This window comes from Chenopodium album, chromosome 8 (assembly GCF_948465745.1).
Source record: "Chenopodium album chromosome 8, dcCheAlbu1.1, whole genome shotgun sequence".
Classification (NCBI taxonomy): domain Eukaryota; kingdom Viridiplantae; phylum Streptophyta; class Magnoliopsida; order Caryophyllales; family Amaranthaceae; genus Chenopodium; species Chenopodium album.
The window spans coordinates 288,281-304,334 of NC_137841.1; the positions used below are offsets into that span (position 1 = coordinate 288,281).

Consider the following 16,054-nt stretch of genomic DNA (forward strand, 5'->3'; position numbering starts at 1 on the left):
ATTGGACAGCGGCTGTTATTATTCTTCCAAAAGTTCAACGAAATGAAGATATTCGCCTGTCTAGTTACACTTACACACTACGTGAAGGGGAAAGAGCTCCACGCCTCTCTCTCTCTCGCTCTCTCTCTTCCCCTTGCCCTCTCTTTTTCTCTGTCTTAAAATCCAAACAAATTGTTAATTTTATGCTTAATAATGCATGATAAACATTGGCAGCATGTACTCTTTTATGACTAGTAGTAATGATTAGTAGTAATGTCAAAATTATACTTCGTATATTGATAAACTATTAGCCATAATAGCCCACTAACATGGATAAACACAATTTCAAATGAGAATAAGTCTCAAACTCAAAATATTCAAAGCATGTTTAGTAACTTGAATTTTGCAATGTGAAAGAGTAGGATTCTAATCAAATCTTAACCCTTACGGTATTTTTTTTATCTAGTATTTGTGTTAATACTCTGTAGTATTTATTTTTTGTTACGGTAGTTAGTTGATATTCATGGATAATTAGAATTTTCAAGATATCAAGTAATTAAAATAGCCCTTCAAAAAAAAAAAAAAAAAAAAAAAAACATGATACGATTTTAAAAAATAAACGGAGTATTAGTTGACGAGTTGACGTTAGAAACGGAGTATTGACAATTAAAAAAAAGTAAAAGAGCAGTACTCCGTATATCGGAGCTTTAGAAGTGGTTCCCTCGGGGCTTCCCTGTGTCTCTCCTCCATTGAAGTGGTTTCTTTCTTTGATTGAATTGAAGCAGGTATTACAATTTTGTTAATCATCGTATTTCACTTTCGCAATCTAGTGTTTATCTTTAAGTTTTCTCAATTTAGGGTTCTTTTATATACAACTATGTACTTGTATTTCTTATAATTTGATTAAGAATTCAGTTTGATAATCCTTGAATGTTACGGGCCTGGGATCAAAATTAAATCTGAGATTTTGAGAGGAAAAAAAGGGGAATATGAGTTGAAATACGGTCTTCCTTTTCTATTATTCACTGAATAACAAGTACTTCGTATTTGTTTTGGTCTGGATTCAGATTCTGCTATTAATCAGTAGTAATCAACAGCTTCTTCATCTTTCTTACTTTGAGTTTTGCATCAATGTTGCTGCTTTTTCTCCATTTCTATTTTTTTATTTTATTTTTATTATTTGGTGTTTTCAAGAGACGCATACTGCATTCCTCATCCTTTTCTTGATTTCCATATTTACTGGATTTTGATTTTTTTATTGCTTTTCTTTTTTTTGTTGTGATGCATAATGTTTATTTGTTGTAATTCTTGTATTTCGAGTAGGGTGCGCAAGGAGCTAAGGATTTGGGTTACATTGTGAGTTACTATTTTATTACAACTATGCATATGTGCATTACATGTATTTTGGAAATAATGTGGCTTCTTCTTAGTCACAGATACCAAAGATGATTAACATTTGGTTAATTCTTGAAATGTATTGTATTGGGCTATCAAACCATTGTTGTGTGCTAATTTGTTGCTTGCATTGGGACATGATGTGAACAACTATGCCGCTGTTCAGATTGATGATGTCCTTTAGATGATGCAGGAAATGGAAGCAATTCCCGTTGAATCAAAAGACCAAACGGCTTCAGTTTCTGCTCCACAAGCTGAGCCTGAAGATCATGGTAACATTATATGCCTGCACCCCTTAGGTTTGTTTTTTTAATTTACTACAGATCTTGATAAACCTATATCATTTTGCTAGAGATCAAAGCTCGAGTGGATGCTGTGTGGCAGAAGATGAATAAAGGAGTATCTACAAATACACTAAACTCCATTGTAAACAAACATACTCCAAATGGAAATAAAGCTCCACAGACAGATAAAGCTTCCAATGTAAGGTGTTTTTGAAAGTGCTTATCTTAAATCTTCAGGGAATAAAGTGATCAATTTCTTATTATTTTGGTCTTCTTTGTAGAATTGGATGTCATTATTGGGTTTGGGACCAAAAAAACCACAAGAGGCTAATGGGGCATCCTCAGAAAGGAAGCACTCCACTACTGCACACAATGGAACCAGTGATGAGGCCAAGAAGCTTGCAGCTACTGCTCTTGCAGCTGCCAGAGATGCTGCTGCTGCCTCTGCATCAAACAGGGGAAAAGTCGAGGTAATTACTAATTACATGATTACTGGTTACCTTTTCTCTTTCTCATGTTTGATTCAGTATTTTGTGTCAATCATTTCTATTGTACTGTATTAGCTCTCCTAGGCCCTTTTCTTTTTCTTATTTTTAGGGGGGGTGGGGGGGGGGGGGGGGGGTGGGGGAGAGGGGGGAGAGCAGGAAAGAGGGACTCTTTCTGGCTATTGTGTTTTCTTTTCATAAAATGCAGACTATTTGTCCTTTATGTTAGAGCACGTTTTTTTTTCTCAGTTGGTCATTGATGGGAAATTAACATTACAGTTAAATGTTTGGAGCATATTTTATTGGTCAATAAGGGTTGTTGAATCTTGAGCTGTGAACTTTTTGTTCTATTTCAGGTCACTGAGTTTCGAGACTTTGCTGGTGAAGAGATTGAGGTGAAGAAGATGGTTGACCCCAGCTCAAAAGAAGCAGCTGAAAGGGCTAAGGCACAAGCAGGGCCATCTTCTGTTGTGGATTCTGTACTGGAACAAATAAAGAAGAAACCAAAGCTTAGTCTTCTTGATAAGACCAAAAAGGACTGGGGAGAATTCAAAGGAGAAAATAAGGATTATGAGGAAGAATTAGATGCCTACAAGAAAAGTTCAAATCAATATTTAGACAAGGTCTCCTTCCTAAGTAGGGCAGATTACCGGGAATTTGAAAGGGAGAGAGATGTTCGACTTGCACAACAGGCAAAGAGGAAGCCAGATATGCGAGAGGGTCCTTAGTTGTTTATATACATGCAATCTATACAATTTTATGCTATTGCAGTTTGTAGATGTCCTCGCTTACTATTGTGGGTGTCATCATGTTTTATTGGAAAGGTTCCTGATCATTAATTAGGCTTTGTACCATTTTCTAATTTTAGGATAGTGCCAATGCAATGAGGCTGAAATCAAACTAGAATGAGCTTTGTGGGAGATGTGTGTGATTTGTGATTCTTTGATTGAACAGATGTACCCCAAACTTTCATTCTGATAGGCAATTAGAAAAAGGTTAATTATGTGCACTTGTTATTTGAAGTGTGCGCATATCTCTAAAAACTCAATAATTAAAATGAATATGCAATAGGAACTACCTGGATATGTACTTGGTTATTTTATTTTACGACTATGATTAGTTATGTTCATGTGCCTCAGTGCCTGTAAAGAAAGAAGTCACCTATTAATGAGGAAGCTAGTAAGCAACACATGATACATTTGCTCGGGAATTTAATACTAATAGATGTATAGGTAGATACTAAATACTCCACATTGTTTAACCAAAAAAAATACTCTAAGTCAAGGTTAGATGTATAAATACCAAATTATGGAATATCTATTTCTTTAATGATTAATAATATCTTGTCAAAGTTAAAATATTATGATGGGGTGGCCTGTTATTCAAGGGTGGAGGGAGTAATTAATGAAGAAAGAAAAATAAAACAACAAAACATAAGTAGTTTGTAGTGTAGAAATGTTAGTAAGTGAGAGAGTGAGTTAGTTAATACTCTCCTCCGTAAAAAGGAAAAAGGGAAAGGAAAACAAGAAAAAGGCAATTGGGGGGATAGTAGAAGCGTGAGGGTGATATTACTGCAGTCGGTATTTTATTTAATAAATTAAAGAGGAGGGCGAGTGCGGCGGAGGTGGCGGTGGGAATGGGGGTGTTCTGATAACAATTAAGATGAAAGGCGGTGGCGCAAATGGAGTAGCGGCGACAAAGCGAAGATGGAAAGGGTTCGTAATAGCAGTGATGGGGCTTGTGATTCTATCAATGCTCGTTCCACTCGTCTTTCTCCTCGGTTTTCACAATGCTTTCCACTCTCCAGTTACTCTTTCTCTTTCTGGATCCGGTTCGTTTTCCAAACTTAGATCTGTCTTCAATCACTTTAGATCCTACCTTTCATTCTTCTTTTTCTTTGCAGATTTTCCGTCTCAACAACAACATGATTCTTCTTCTTCTTCTCCTCAGGTAACTAACTAGTTTTAATTTTATTAATTTGGGGGCTCAGACTGATACTATTGTTGATTGCAGCATGATAGTGATAGTGATAGTGTTGCTCTTGGAGCTTATCAATCCCACAACCACACCATGGATCAGGTATGCCTGTTTACATCCATTTTAATCATGCATTCTTTCAAACACAGATCAATGTCAATCTTTAGACATTACTTATTAGTTATTAACTAGTTTATATTTTAATCACTAAGCTACTACTCACGGTATCATACTATTTCACAATGCTCCAAATGTATGTCATGTCAAATTGAAATATAAAACTTTTCGGCTCTTGTCCTAGAAGTGCAAGTTGTGTTTTCTTATAAAATTTACTTGTACCTTGTTTATACTCACTACTCTCAACAACCTCTAGGCCCTAAGGACTTTTCAACACTATAAAAATCCATTCTTGTACTTATATGTGCACTTCAGATTGTTTGGCAAATGACAAGCTTTATAGCTCACTTGGGGCCTAGTTGTTTCATCAATCTAAGTAACTCTTTTCAGGTATTAGTAAACATTTTATTAGAAGAGCTTCTTGGGTTCAATAACTTCACTTTGGAACAAATCAGATGGCATATGCTCTCAAATTTTACACTTTTTTACATAAGTAGCTAGTATCTACAACTCAACTATACCATACACTTCTATTGAATCAAGCTCAGTACAATTCAACTCTAACACCTACTTTGGTTAATCACTCCAGGGCCCTAGTTGTATCATGCGTTATTTTTTAACATCCATTTAAGCTACAACATATCATCTCCAATTTTATTTTACCTCTAATTTTGATAGGTTGCTTGCTCAAGTATGATAACCGTTACAATTCGCAATTTTCAAGGAGAGCCTTTTTTTAAGTTTTTATAATTCTAATTTTATAATTCTATTAAGAATGGCATATATAGATCTTAGTCTATGGCTTGTCCTCTGGGATCTTCTGATTGAAGTTTACAGCCCTACTGTATGACCTTATAATTATTTTGCCTGTAGCTCTTTTGGCATACTAAGTTTCTTATCATTTATAATATTATGCTCCTCAATACATTTATGAACACCTGATTTATAATTTTTATAATTTATTTGTATTACTTTTTGCAGCATGATGAGACAAGACATATCGAAGATCTTATAGAGAGATTGGCACCTGCACTTCCTAAGGTTCATCACTTCATTACATAATATTTTAATGGTTAAGACTCATCTTGCATTTTTAAATAGAGATAGCACTTATACCTTTTGGTTTCCATTACAATGTGCATCAGCATTGTGATTCTTTAAGCAAAATGCTTTGCAATGGCTAAGGTGCTTCATAATTTTATTGTCTTTACTTGCCATATGTTCCATGTGATCCTCTTATGCTTTTCTTGTTTTGTTGTGGGGGGAGGGGGGAGAGGGGAGGTGTGATGTGATCACCATAGTTGCTACTTCTTTTATCTGAGTCACCTCGCTACCTGAACAATCAATTTAAAAAAAATGTATAGGAAATTATTTCTGCTGTATGATTAATTAAGGTGCTTAAGAGGTCTACAAGTGGATCTTGAGATTTTATGAGAATGGAACTCATAGTTTCAATTTTTTTGGGGTTTTACTGCCAAGTTTTGGATCAGACTTTCTTACATTACATGATTACATGTTCTTTAAACTGTTAATTATTGAAGAACTGTAATGGACTGATAATCTGACTTGTATTTCGATTTAATAAGGCTAATAAATAAAGAAAAAGCTTGAGACTTTGATTAATAATGGCAGAAACTGGGTACAAAAGTGATAGGTTAATAGATTAAGGCTATTACTCTCTTGATAACTTTAGATTATCACTCTCCTAGTAACTTGAGGTTACTACTCTCAACATATTTTCCTCACAATTCACATAATGCCTATTGCATAATTGCATATATTATCCCCTATTTATACTAAGGCTAAGGAGTAAGGACTACTAGCCTAAAAGTACTAGACTTCCCAAATTGCCCTTCCTAATACTAGTCTATTACAAGACCTTTGAAGTGATTTATTTTGGAGTCTTCATCTGGAGGTGAAATTGAAGCAGTAAATTATAAGCTTTAATGAGGCGGGAGTAACACATGCTTGCGTTGTACACCTTTAAAGAATGAAGCAATGGCTCATAGGCAATGGATGATAATTGGACATAACCTATTCAAGTTAAGTAGATGCTGGCTTCCAATATGACTGCGATAGGATAAGGTCAGAGGGAGAAATGGAGTGAGAGACTACGAAAGTGAGCCAATTCTAAAGAGAAGGAAAGAAATCAATTTGATCACCCCTGAAATGCAAGTGCACCTTTGTGAATCTGAGTTAAGGTTAGGGTAGTGAGAGATAGCTGCAACTCTGCAAGCACAGAATCTCGCTATGTATTTATATAAATGGGAAGCCCATCCTCATAGGATTGAAGAAGAGATACTATTAGATACCCATGGCAAATTTCCTTTAGCTCTTGAGAAAGACAATCTGTGGACTGGATTATTAGGGTCAGTCATCTGTTATGTTTCTTTTGTCTATGTGCTGATTTTGAAGTAGACTGCTTAAAGTTGGTGTGTATCATTTGATAAGTAAAGTTCGTAAGAATTGCCATGTGAAATTGATTGAAGAAATCAAATGTGCTTAGTTATTTTGAAGTCAAGTGAAAATGCCTCTAATGTTCTAAATCTGTAGACGAAGTCCAGTTCACTTCTATGTATTTGGACTGGTGTAATGTTTTAATCAATTATTTTGATATAAAATTATACTACTCTGATACTTATTGAACCTCAAAAAAGATCCATTGTTTGGCAGTATGTATAGTCAATATATTTTGTAAATTTATATTTGAGGGGAGTGAGAGTGGAGGAGGGTATTCAGGGTAGGTAAATAAAGCTTTAGCAAAGCCTTTTCCAAGAGCTCTTCATGATGGTTTTTTGCAAGTTAACGATATTTCCTTGCGGACAAGCTTTGTTTCTTTTTTTTATTCTTTGGTTTGAAGCTCGGGGTGGGGAGTCTGGAGGGGGGATATCAATTATTAAGCAGTGTGTTTTGGCATAAAAGGCTACCTCAATTGTGTGGTAACATCTGTATACAAAACAAGTTGGATCCTAAATCTACTTACCAGCTCATGATTTTAGCTTGGATTTAATTGCGTAAGGGTGGAACCATTTTCAAAGGCAATGCAGTGGTTTGTGGCTGTTGTACGTTATGGGATAAGGGATGTGATGTACTGATGATAGATAGAATTAAGAGGATTGTAAAGGGCAGGAGATTAATATTGTCTGTATACTTCCTCAAAGAGAATTGGGCAGCGTTTATCTGTATACTTCTGTCTCTTTTTCTTACCATTTGTGGGTAGTGTAATCCCTCTTCACTTTGAGGATTTTTAGTGCTCAATGCTGTTTTGGTCTTTTAATTTTCTTATAATTTATTAAACTTTTCATGAATATTTCTTAATAATATGTTACTCGGAAATAGAAATACATGTGTTTACAAGAAGCAAAACTAATCTGATTTTAATCAATAGTGGATGTAGGTTGCAGATGGAGGATTTCTTAATTAGATAGATGTCAGGCCTTCGCCTACTGCTTCTATTCTCACATACCTTTTCCTGTATCTAATCTTATTTGATAATTGTGGACCAAGTATTCTAACCTTTATTGCCAGCCCTCTTGATAAAGGCAAGGCTCTCCTTAAGTTGAATGTGTGTAGTTTGTTAGATTAGACAAACCAGTGCTGTTTTAAAATTATGGGGTGTAATGAACTGATATTTACTGCTTACTAACTCATGCAAATAACAGTAGAATTATAGAGAAAGATTGATTCTTTGAATAATGTAGATAATCTGATTTTTGTAAGTTGCAAGAAATATTAAAGACTGAAGCTTTAAGATTGATTGATAATGGTGGAAGGGCTACAAACGATAATTTAATAGCTTAAGGCTATCGATCTTCGTTAGTGAGTTTAGCTCACAACTCTCCAAAATAGCTTTAGGCCATAACTCTCCAAAAGATTCATACCAAATTTCTGCCTATCTATTTCCTTCCCTTCTCTCTCTATTTATACTAAGGACTATTAACCTAGTGAGCTAAAATTACTAGAATACCTATACTACCCCTCCTTAGGTTGATCTATTACATGGGGTGCCTACTGCCTAAGCTAATTATTTTATTGGCCCTAATATTTGAAAGAAATAACCGATTATATTTAATATATGCAATAAATTTTCCAAAAAATAAATGAGGATCTGAAGTATGGGAATATATAACCTACTATTTCATCCGTTTCTTTTTATTCGCACAGTGTATCACTTTCCTAAAACGGAAGTGCTAAATTAGTTGCACCTCTCTCTATCTCTCTCCTGTCACATGGGTCCATTTTTTTTTTATTCTCTCTATCTCCCTCATCTCCAAATATCGCCTAGGAATCCGCAATTTGCAAAGTGATGCAACTTAAAAAACAGAGGAAATATTTTTTTATGGCCAAAAAAGTAATTTTTAACTTAATTTAAACGTCATAATCTATTTCTATTGAAATAAGAAAGAAGCTTGTGGTGGGATTCAAACTACTACCTCGTTCATGGAATGCAAATATGAGTACCAACTGTACTTGGTTATTAATGATGTATGATAATCAAGCATAATTTGAAATATTTAGTTTTTAAAATTTGGCTCTTTCCTATTTTGGGCCCTCGTTATTTCAGGGAATGTGCAATAGGGCTCTTTTCCAACCCTATTCAATGCCCGGAGACAAATGTACTACTTTCAAGTTTTAATATGCCTCTTTGGTCTGTGGTTCTCCCAATGGGGGTGGAAGGGTTAGGAAATTCAGTAACTTCGGTAGCTTTGATTCCAGAATATATGGTTATATTGAGGAGATATATGGTGGGATGTACAGCGACTTTTACTGGCGGCCTTTTTGGGTAGAGAAGTATTTGTCGGGATTTAGGTGGTTTTTGTGTGGATTGGAGTAACTTATCCATCGTAAATGTGTATCAGTGTATAGCCATCTCATAAGAGGAATTACGTTTGCTCAAAAGCTCTAGATAGCCAGAGGGTGGTAGGTAAATCTTAGGAATTTACTTTATCCAAATGTTAATCTCAAGTTAAGTCTCGTTTTTAAGTCAAGTGGTTTGCCTGGTGCTGGGAATGCGCCACAGTTGCTCAAGGATATGTTACTTTCTTACATTTTCAAAAATTGTCAAATTGCTGATCTTTGATTATTTTGGAGGACTCTTATCTACTTCATTTGTAATCTTTTATGAAGTATCAGCATCTTTCTTCAAGAATGTGCTCTGTGGACATCGTTTGTTTGTACTTGAACTCGTTATACTTTTTGCCTAGGGCGTTGTTTATCTTTTGTCAAGCTGAACTTTTCATTGCCTCTGCTGAGTCCTTGGTCTGAGTGATGCAAGTCTCTGGGCGAATTTTAAATGAAATTTGTCTGAGAATTCTAATGTAGGTTGTCTGAAACTACAAATTCCTCTTGTTAGTTGAAGTACTGCATCCTGTATTCAATCAATCAACTTGATCTAGGTGCTCTTTTTAGTGGGCTGTGGGCTAATATCAATGAAGCTTATCTAAGAGAATCTAACTGCAAATGCCACTTGCTGGTCAAAGTGAATCAGTCTTGTATGAATAGCAGCTGACTTGAGTCTGGTGCTTTTAATTGCCAATATGTGAATTCTTGATCTGGATATGGGTTTCGGTGTGGATCTTAACGTGAAGCATTGTACCAGTCTAAGACAGTATAAATTATCCTGTTGTGTTTGTGGTTAGTGTTTAATCTATGTCACTTACAATATACTTTTCGAGTATCAGGAGCGTGTTGGAAAACAAGATCATGAAATATTTGACCAAGATGGATTAAATCGATCCATGACCAAAGCTCCTATGCATGTTTATCAACCTAAAGGAAGCCCTGGTATATAAATATTTTAGTATGATTTTAAAGTTTAATTCTTTTAAAAAAAGATTATGTACCCTTTTGTTTATCTACAGGGCATCGTGTGGAGACTAATGTCCGTGAAGCCTCTCCAGAAAGAAAAGTATAATATCTGTATATACTTTCCATAATTTGTATTAATTTAGTTAGTTTTTTTTTTCCTTGTAGAATTTTTTTCAATGGTTAGTAGTAGTCACCCAGCCGCCATCAATATTAATTTAAAAAATCCTAGCAGAATGTCAACATCAGCAAATCCATTGAAGTGCGCCAGCTAGCAAAAGGTGATGAAAGTGAAATTCCATGTGAATTGAGGTTTGGGAGCTATTGCATTTGGCGTCATGAACATAAGGAAGATATGATGGACTCTATGGTGAAAAAGTTAAAGGATCGGCTATTTGTTGCTCGTGCATACTTCCCGAGCATTGCCAAGCTTCCTGTGCATGAGAACTTGTCAAGGGAGTTGAAGCAAAATATACAAGATTTTGAGCGTATATTTAGTGAAGCTTCTACGGATGCTGATCTTCCCCCACAGTAAGTATTTGACCATCTTAAATTACCTTTACTTCCCTTCACACAACCCCCCCTTCAGCTGTTGCCTGCAATGATTGTTCAAAATATTTTTTCTGCTCTTTTGTATCCTTATGATAACATTTTATAAGAGATTAAATGTACGAAATACATTTAATTTTGCTGTATGTGTCAATCAGTGTTGAGGATAAGCTGCGAAAAATGGAAACTGCAATAGCTAGAGCCAAATCAGTTCCTGTGGATTGCAACAATGTGGACAAGAAATTTAGGCAACTTGTTGATCTGACTGAAGATGAAGCTAATTTCCACACGAAGCAAAGTGCCTTTCTTTATCAACTTGCTGTCCAGACAATGCCAAAATCTCTACATTGCCTGTCCATGAGATTAACTGTTGAGTATTTCCACACTTCCTCTGAGGTTCTGGAAGATTCAGTGACAGAGAAATATATAGATCCAAAATTGTATCATTATGTTATCTTCTCCAACAACATTTTAGCATCTTCTGTTGCAATTAATTCCACAGTTGTACATGCTAAAGTAATTTTTCTTCTCTTATGTTTATTTTATTCATTTCAAATCGTACTATTTGTTTTGATGTTTACAACTGACTTCTTTTCAGGAGAGTTCGAAGCTGGTTTTTCATGTCCTGACAGACAGACAGAATTTTTATGCTATGAAGCTATGGTTTGTCAGAAATATGTTCAAGAAAGCCTCAATTCAAGTATTGAATATTGAAGAGTACAATATAATACCCGGTTCCTCATTGCCCGAGGAATCTCGTATTACCTTTCAATCTCACAAGTTTCCAAAGATGCATTATGAGACACAATATGTTTCCCTATTTTCTCATGCACACTATTTCATTCCAGAAATATTCAAAAATTTGGACAAAATTGTTGTTCTGGATGATGATGTTGTCGTTCAGCAAGACTTGTCAGCATTATGGAGAATCAACATGGGAGGGATGGTCAATGGTGCTGCTGAGAATTGTGCAGTAAGGTTGGGTCAGCTGGAGAATTATCTAGGTAGAACCAATTTCAATAGAAATTCTTGTGCCTGGATGTCTGGATTGAACGTGATTGACTTGGCTAGGTGGAGGGACTTTAATCTTACTGGAACGTTCAGAAGAATGGTAGAAGAGGTGAGTTTATTTTCTTTTACGTGAACACTTTCTTTTGGTATGGTTGAGCATTGTTGGGATATATGGGTCTTCTGATCTGAAATTGATATTTGTATGTATTAGAGCATGAAAGAAGCATGTGTGCTGGTGTGCTTGCCCCTCTTCTTTTTTTGTGTGGGCCCGAAATGAAGGGGGTGTGCTTGCCCCTCTTCCTTTTTTGTGTGGGTCTGAAATGAAGGGGATTTTAGGTTTTCATTTTGAGTCTCCCTGAAGTGAGACATTTTATCTAATCATCTTTCTTGTCTTATCATCCTTGTTTAACAGAAAAAATTCTACTTTTTTTTTTCTTTATGTATGTATGATTTTTCTACTTGCCATTCCATATTTTTTCCATGGGGTAGGCAGTAGGCTCCTTTGTAGTGCACTGGAATCTGGATTGGGTTGAATTCTTTTTCCAGTTTTCCTCTCTATGCCTGGAAATATTTCCTCACTTCCATTGTTTTTTGTTCAACCTTTTTGGCTTCCATGTTCCATAGTAGGAAAGCTTTATTAAAAGAGAGGTAGCATCTTATCTGCAGCTATATATAATATACTTGTGTTTGTGTGCCGGTAATTACTTATTGACCCTTTCCAATTTACAGCTTACAATGAAAAGTAGACAGCATGAAGCTACTGCGTCCAAGGCTAGCTTGCTTACATTTCAGGACCAGGTTTATGCGCTTGATGATACGTGGGTTTTGTCAGGTTTGGGTCATGACTATGGCCTTAATCTACAATTTATCAAAAATTTTGCAGTGTTGCATTACAATGGGAACATGAAACCTTGGCTTGAGCTAGGCATTCCTAAATACAGAAGTTTATGGTTTAAGTTTTTGAACCGAGAAGATCAATTTTTAAGTGATTGCAATGTCATTCCTTAAAAGGTTACAGTATTCTTTTGCCTCAGTTGAGGATTTAGAAGAATCCTTTGCTGCTATGACTTCCAAGTTCCAACATGCAGCTGCGACTCTTGTGATGGGCTTGTTGGCATGCTATATTCTTTCATAGTTGAAAAGACATGAAATATCAATGATTCTTTCAAGCAACAGAAGAGCTCCTTGTTGATCAAAGAGAGACAGAAAAGCTTTTTGGACATGCCGGGATCAATGATTTTTGGACATGCTTAGCCTGTGATTTCAGGGATCCAGGGACATCAAAGGAATATGTATATATCAGGTTTCGATTTATAGAAAGTAAATCACATCCAATCCAATGGAATTGCTGTACTCAGCAGATCTGTCCTGTGTGTATGTCTTAGTGTTAATGTAAGTGATGGGTGGACTGAGATAACCCCTTAATTCACTATCATTTTTATCTGTTTGGATGTTGAATGTTGCTCGCCTGATTGATTCTCCATTGTTTGACTTGTTATCAATTAATTTTTCAGTTGGCATTCTTTTTCGAATCAGAGTTGGATTGTTGTTAATTATCTTCATCCCTACTTAATTACTTTATTCCATATTCATGGTTTAAGTTTCTATTTTTTTTTAATCATATCTTTCACTAATATGTTAGATAAAAATATCATCACATACAATCTTTATTTGTTACTCCTTGTGTTTTCTTTTGCTCTGTCAATTATGGATAAGGAAAATTCAATTGTTGGCCTAAGGAATCTGTTTTGACTGCAAACTTTTTTCTCAAATAACTCGATCAATATTGATAAGCAGACCTTTTTCCTTAATTACTCATTAATAAATTTTCGTTGGCCTTAAAATGTTTTTGAGAAGGTATTGGGTGTGGCCTATTGCATAAATATGGTGCGATAGGCTTGGCTAATGTTTTTTTATTGACTGATATTAATACCCGTTACATGGTAATGTGCAATGATTTGACATAAAGCAGAGAGGGAAAATGTCTAATCATTGTATAGAACCTGTAACGCAGGGTAGTATTTCTTTTATTAGTTGATAATTTTTTTTTTTTAATTTTTAATTTATTTATTTTTAATATTTGATATGTTCTTTTTATTGGCTGCTATTAGACACCAGTTGACTGGTATGTTTCTTTAGTTGACTTATATGTTTTATTTTGTTGGCTAATATGTTTATTTTGTTGGCTTATATGTTCTTAATGTTGGCTGATATGTATATTTTGTTGGCTGATATGTTTAATTTGTTAGCCGATATATTTCTTATGTTTTTTTTATTTAATTTTTTTTTAGGTTAATTTTTAAATTACCATCCAAAAATGTAACCATTTTCGAACTAACCACCCATTTAATTTTTTATTTTATATTACCACCCTTAAATCAAATAAATGCTCAGATTACCACCCATTTCAAAAATCCGGTGGATATTCCGTCTGTAGGCCCCACCTAACACTTATTTTGACCATTTTGAGTGATTTTTTCCCCCGATTTTTCTCTTTAAAAACGCTCTCTAAACTTTAATTCACATTTTCTTCACCAAATTCTACAAAATTTCATAGAGAATAATGTGAATTGAACTTAGGAGAGCGTTTTTAAAGAGAAAAATCGGTGAAAAAATCAGTCAAAAGGGTCATAATAAGCGTTGGGTGGGGTCCACAGACACAAAATCAACCGGATTTTTGAAATGGGTGGTAATTTGAGCATTTATTTAATTTATGGGGTGGTAATTTAAAATAAAAAATTAAATCGGTGGTTAGTTAAAAAATGATTACATTTTTGGGTGGTAATTTAAAAAAAATTCTTTTTTTTATTATGTTTTTATTTTGGCAAATATGTTCTTTTTGTTGGCTGACACATTTTTATTAATGTATGATATGTTCTTAATGTTGATTGATATTAGACGTCAATTGGTTGATACGTTCATTTTACTAGCTGATATATATTTGTATTTTGTTGGTTGATCCACATAATTAAATATTTCGTTTAACTCATCAAAAAAGAAAAAAAAAAGACTCCCCTTCATTGTCCACACCGTGCGTATTATTGGAATCATTATTACCGCCTTCAGAACCATCACTAAAGATGTTCAGACTCCATATCATTAGAGACTTGCTTTCTTTTCTTCACCTTTGCTTCACCCGCTTTGCTAGCAGCCAACAGCTTCGCGGCACCTGCTTTGCTTGCAGCCTTCACAGTTTTGGAAGGAGAAGGATCCTTGACATTCTTGGGAGCTGAGGATCATGTTGTCACCAACACATTAATTTCACTACTGCACACATTTCAACCACGCTACTCTAGATAATTTACTTGACAATCCGTAAGAGCTGCTCACCACAAATTGTTTTCAGCTCTTCTTCGTGCGCACAACTGTATTGTTTTTCAGTTTCTTCCCTTAAATTACAAACCTATTAAACCAGAGAAACAAGATCATCATAACCATGTACACAGCAAGAAATTCAAAAACAAAAATAACCACTGGGATAACAAAATTAAACAGATTGACCTTCAATTTACAGACCATGGTTTCAATACAAACAATACATTCAAACTAGTTCACTCTTCCTCAATAAGACTTGTTCAAAAATATTAGCGAGGATATTATTTGAATTCACATTCAAACCAAATCGTTTAATTCAAGCCTTTAATGAATAATGCACGATATTACCAAACTATACGAAATTACTAAACCAACTTTTTAGGATAGGAAATACAGGAAGGTAGTGGTGTTGAACATCAAATACACAATCTTTGAGTTAAGCATACAACTACTCCCTAAACTTAGCCAAATGTTGCACTTTACTCACTAACTCAGGTGGCTAGAGGTCATTTTTCAGGTAGTAACCTGATATAACAGGTTAACTCCCTAAACTTTGCCTAAACTATTATACTAATAGGTAAACTCCCTAAACTTTGATATTTTTAATTTTTTTTTTTTTAATTTAACAATCTAATCATACATTTGTAAGCTAATGGGAACTAACTAAATTTTTGACTTGGAAAAAAAATTATTTTTTCATTTTTTCCTTTGCACTAGTTTGGTTCGTTTTTTTCGTTTTTTTTTTAAAAATAAAATAAAATTAGATGATCCAATTAACATCAGAGTAGAAAGAATGATTTACCAAATCAAACAATTAGGAATCATTGTTCTTCGAACAAGATGAGCATGTTCATTGTGTGCCATTATATATCACATATTAATTAGTTTGGTTGTCTTTTCTTCAAAAAAAAATAAAATAAAATTGTTTGAATGTTTGATTTATTATACACATTAAACTCAACAAAATTTATAATTAGCAGACTCTAGTAGAGAACCTAGTACTAAAAATCCCTTATCGCCTCCTTATATATAAAAAAAAAAACTCTCATTGTCGTATGAATTTACAGTTGCGTGCGTTTATTAAAAAAAAAAACTTAAAGTTCCAAATTTTGTGAAACGAACATGATCTAGAAAAAA

At 34.6% G+C, this 16,054-nt stretch overlaps 2 protein-coding genes across 6 annotated transcripts; both read left to right on the forward strand.

Annotated features, from left to right (window-relative positions):
* The first annotated feature begins 611 nt into the window (after window positions 1-611).
* On the forward strand, window positions 612-3,135 carry LOC145641484 (uncharacterized). Of its 4 annotated transcripts, none has more exons than XM_081692295.1 (6): window positions 633-764; window positions 1,303-1,335; window positions 1,541-1,646; window positions 1,727-1,857; window positions 1,940-2,128; window positions 2,500-3,131. In XM_081692295.1, the coding sequence occupies exons 3-6, from the start codon at window positions 1,559-1,561 to the stop codon at window positions 2,869-2,871; spliced, it is 780 nt and encodes a 259-aa protein (XP_081548421.1). In that variant the 5' UTR covers window positions 633-764; window positions 1,303-1,335; window positions 1,541-1,558; the 3' UTR covers window positions 2,872-3,131. The 4 variants fall into 4 exon arrangements, with proteins under 4 accessions (XP_081548423.1, XP_081548421.1, XP_081548422.1 ...); XM_081692296.1 differs by having other exon boundaries at window positions 634-764; window positions 1,568-1,646; window positions 2,500-3,130; XM_081692298.1 differs by having other exon boundaries at window positions 663-764; window positions 1,559-1,646; window positions 2,500-3,135.
* Window positions 3,136-3,518: 383 nt separating this feature from the next.
* On the forward strand, window positions 3,519-13,134 carry LOC145641483 (putative galacturonosyltransferase 7). Of its 2 annotated transcripts, none has more exons than XM_081692293.1 (10): window positions 3,519-3,974; window positions 4,047-4,093; window positions 4,157-4,222; window positions 5,219-5,278; window positions 9,919-10,021; window positions 10,099-10,145; window positions 10,275-10,573; window positions 10,750-11,107; window positions 11,190-11,711; window positions 12,332-13,134. In XM_081692293.1, exons 1-10 carry the CDS (start codon window positions 3,806-3,808, stop codon window positions 12,608-12,610), a joined length of 1,950 nt encoding a protein of 649 aa, XP_081548419.1. In that variant the 5' UTR covers window positions 3,519-3,805; the 3' UTR covers window positions 12,611-13,134. The 2 variants fall into 2 exon arrangements, with proteins under 2 accessions (XP_081548419.1, XP_081548420.1); XM_081692294.1 differs by having other exon boundaries at window positions 3,520-3,974; window positions 10,278-10,573.
* The last annotated feature ends 2,920 nt before the right edge of the window (window positions 13,135-16,054 follow it).

Bases quoted from the DNA above. Each gene is read 5' to 3' on its own strand.
- LOC145641484 (XM_081692295.1), top strand. From the start codon at position 1,559: ATGATGCAGGAAATGGAAGCAATTCCCGTTGAATCAAAAGACCAAACG. The intron at 1,647-1,726 runs GTAACATTATAT...TCATTTTGCTAG, and splicing joins AGCTGAGCCTGAAGATCATG to AGATCAAAGCTCGAGTGGAT. The intron at 1,858-1,939 runs GTAAGGTGTTTT...TCTTCTTTGTAG, and splicing joins AGACAGATAAAGCTTCCAAT to AATTGGATGTCATTATTGGG.
- LOC145641483 (XM_081692293.1), top strand. From the start codon at position 3,806: ATGAAAGGCGGTGGCGCAAATGGAGTAGCGGCGACAAAGCGAAGATGG. The intron at 10,574-10,749 runs GTAAGTATTTGA...TGTGTCAATCAG, and splicing joins GATGCTGATCTTCCCCCACA to TGTTGAGGATAAGCTGCGAA. The intron at 11,108-11,189 runs GTAATTTTTCTT...ACTTCTTTTCAG, and splicing joins CCACAGTTGTACATGCTAAA to GAGAGTTCGAAGCTGGTTTT.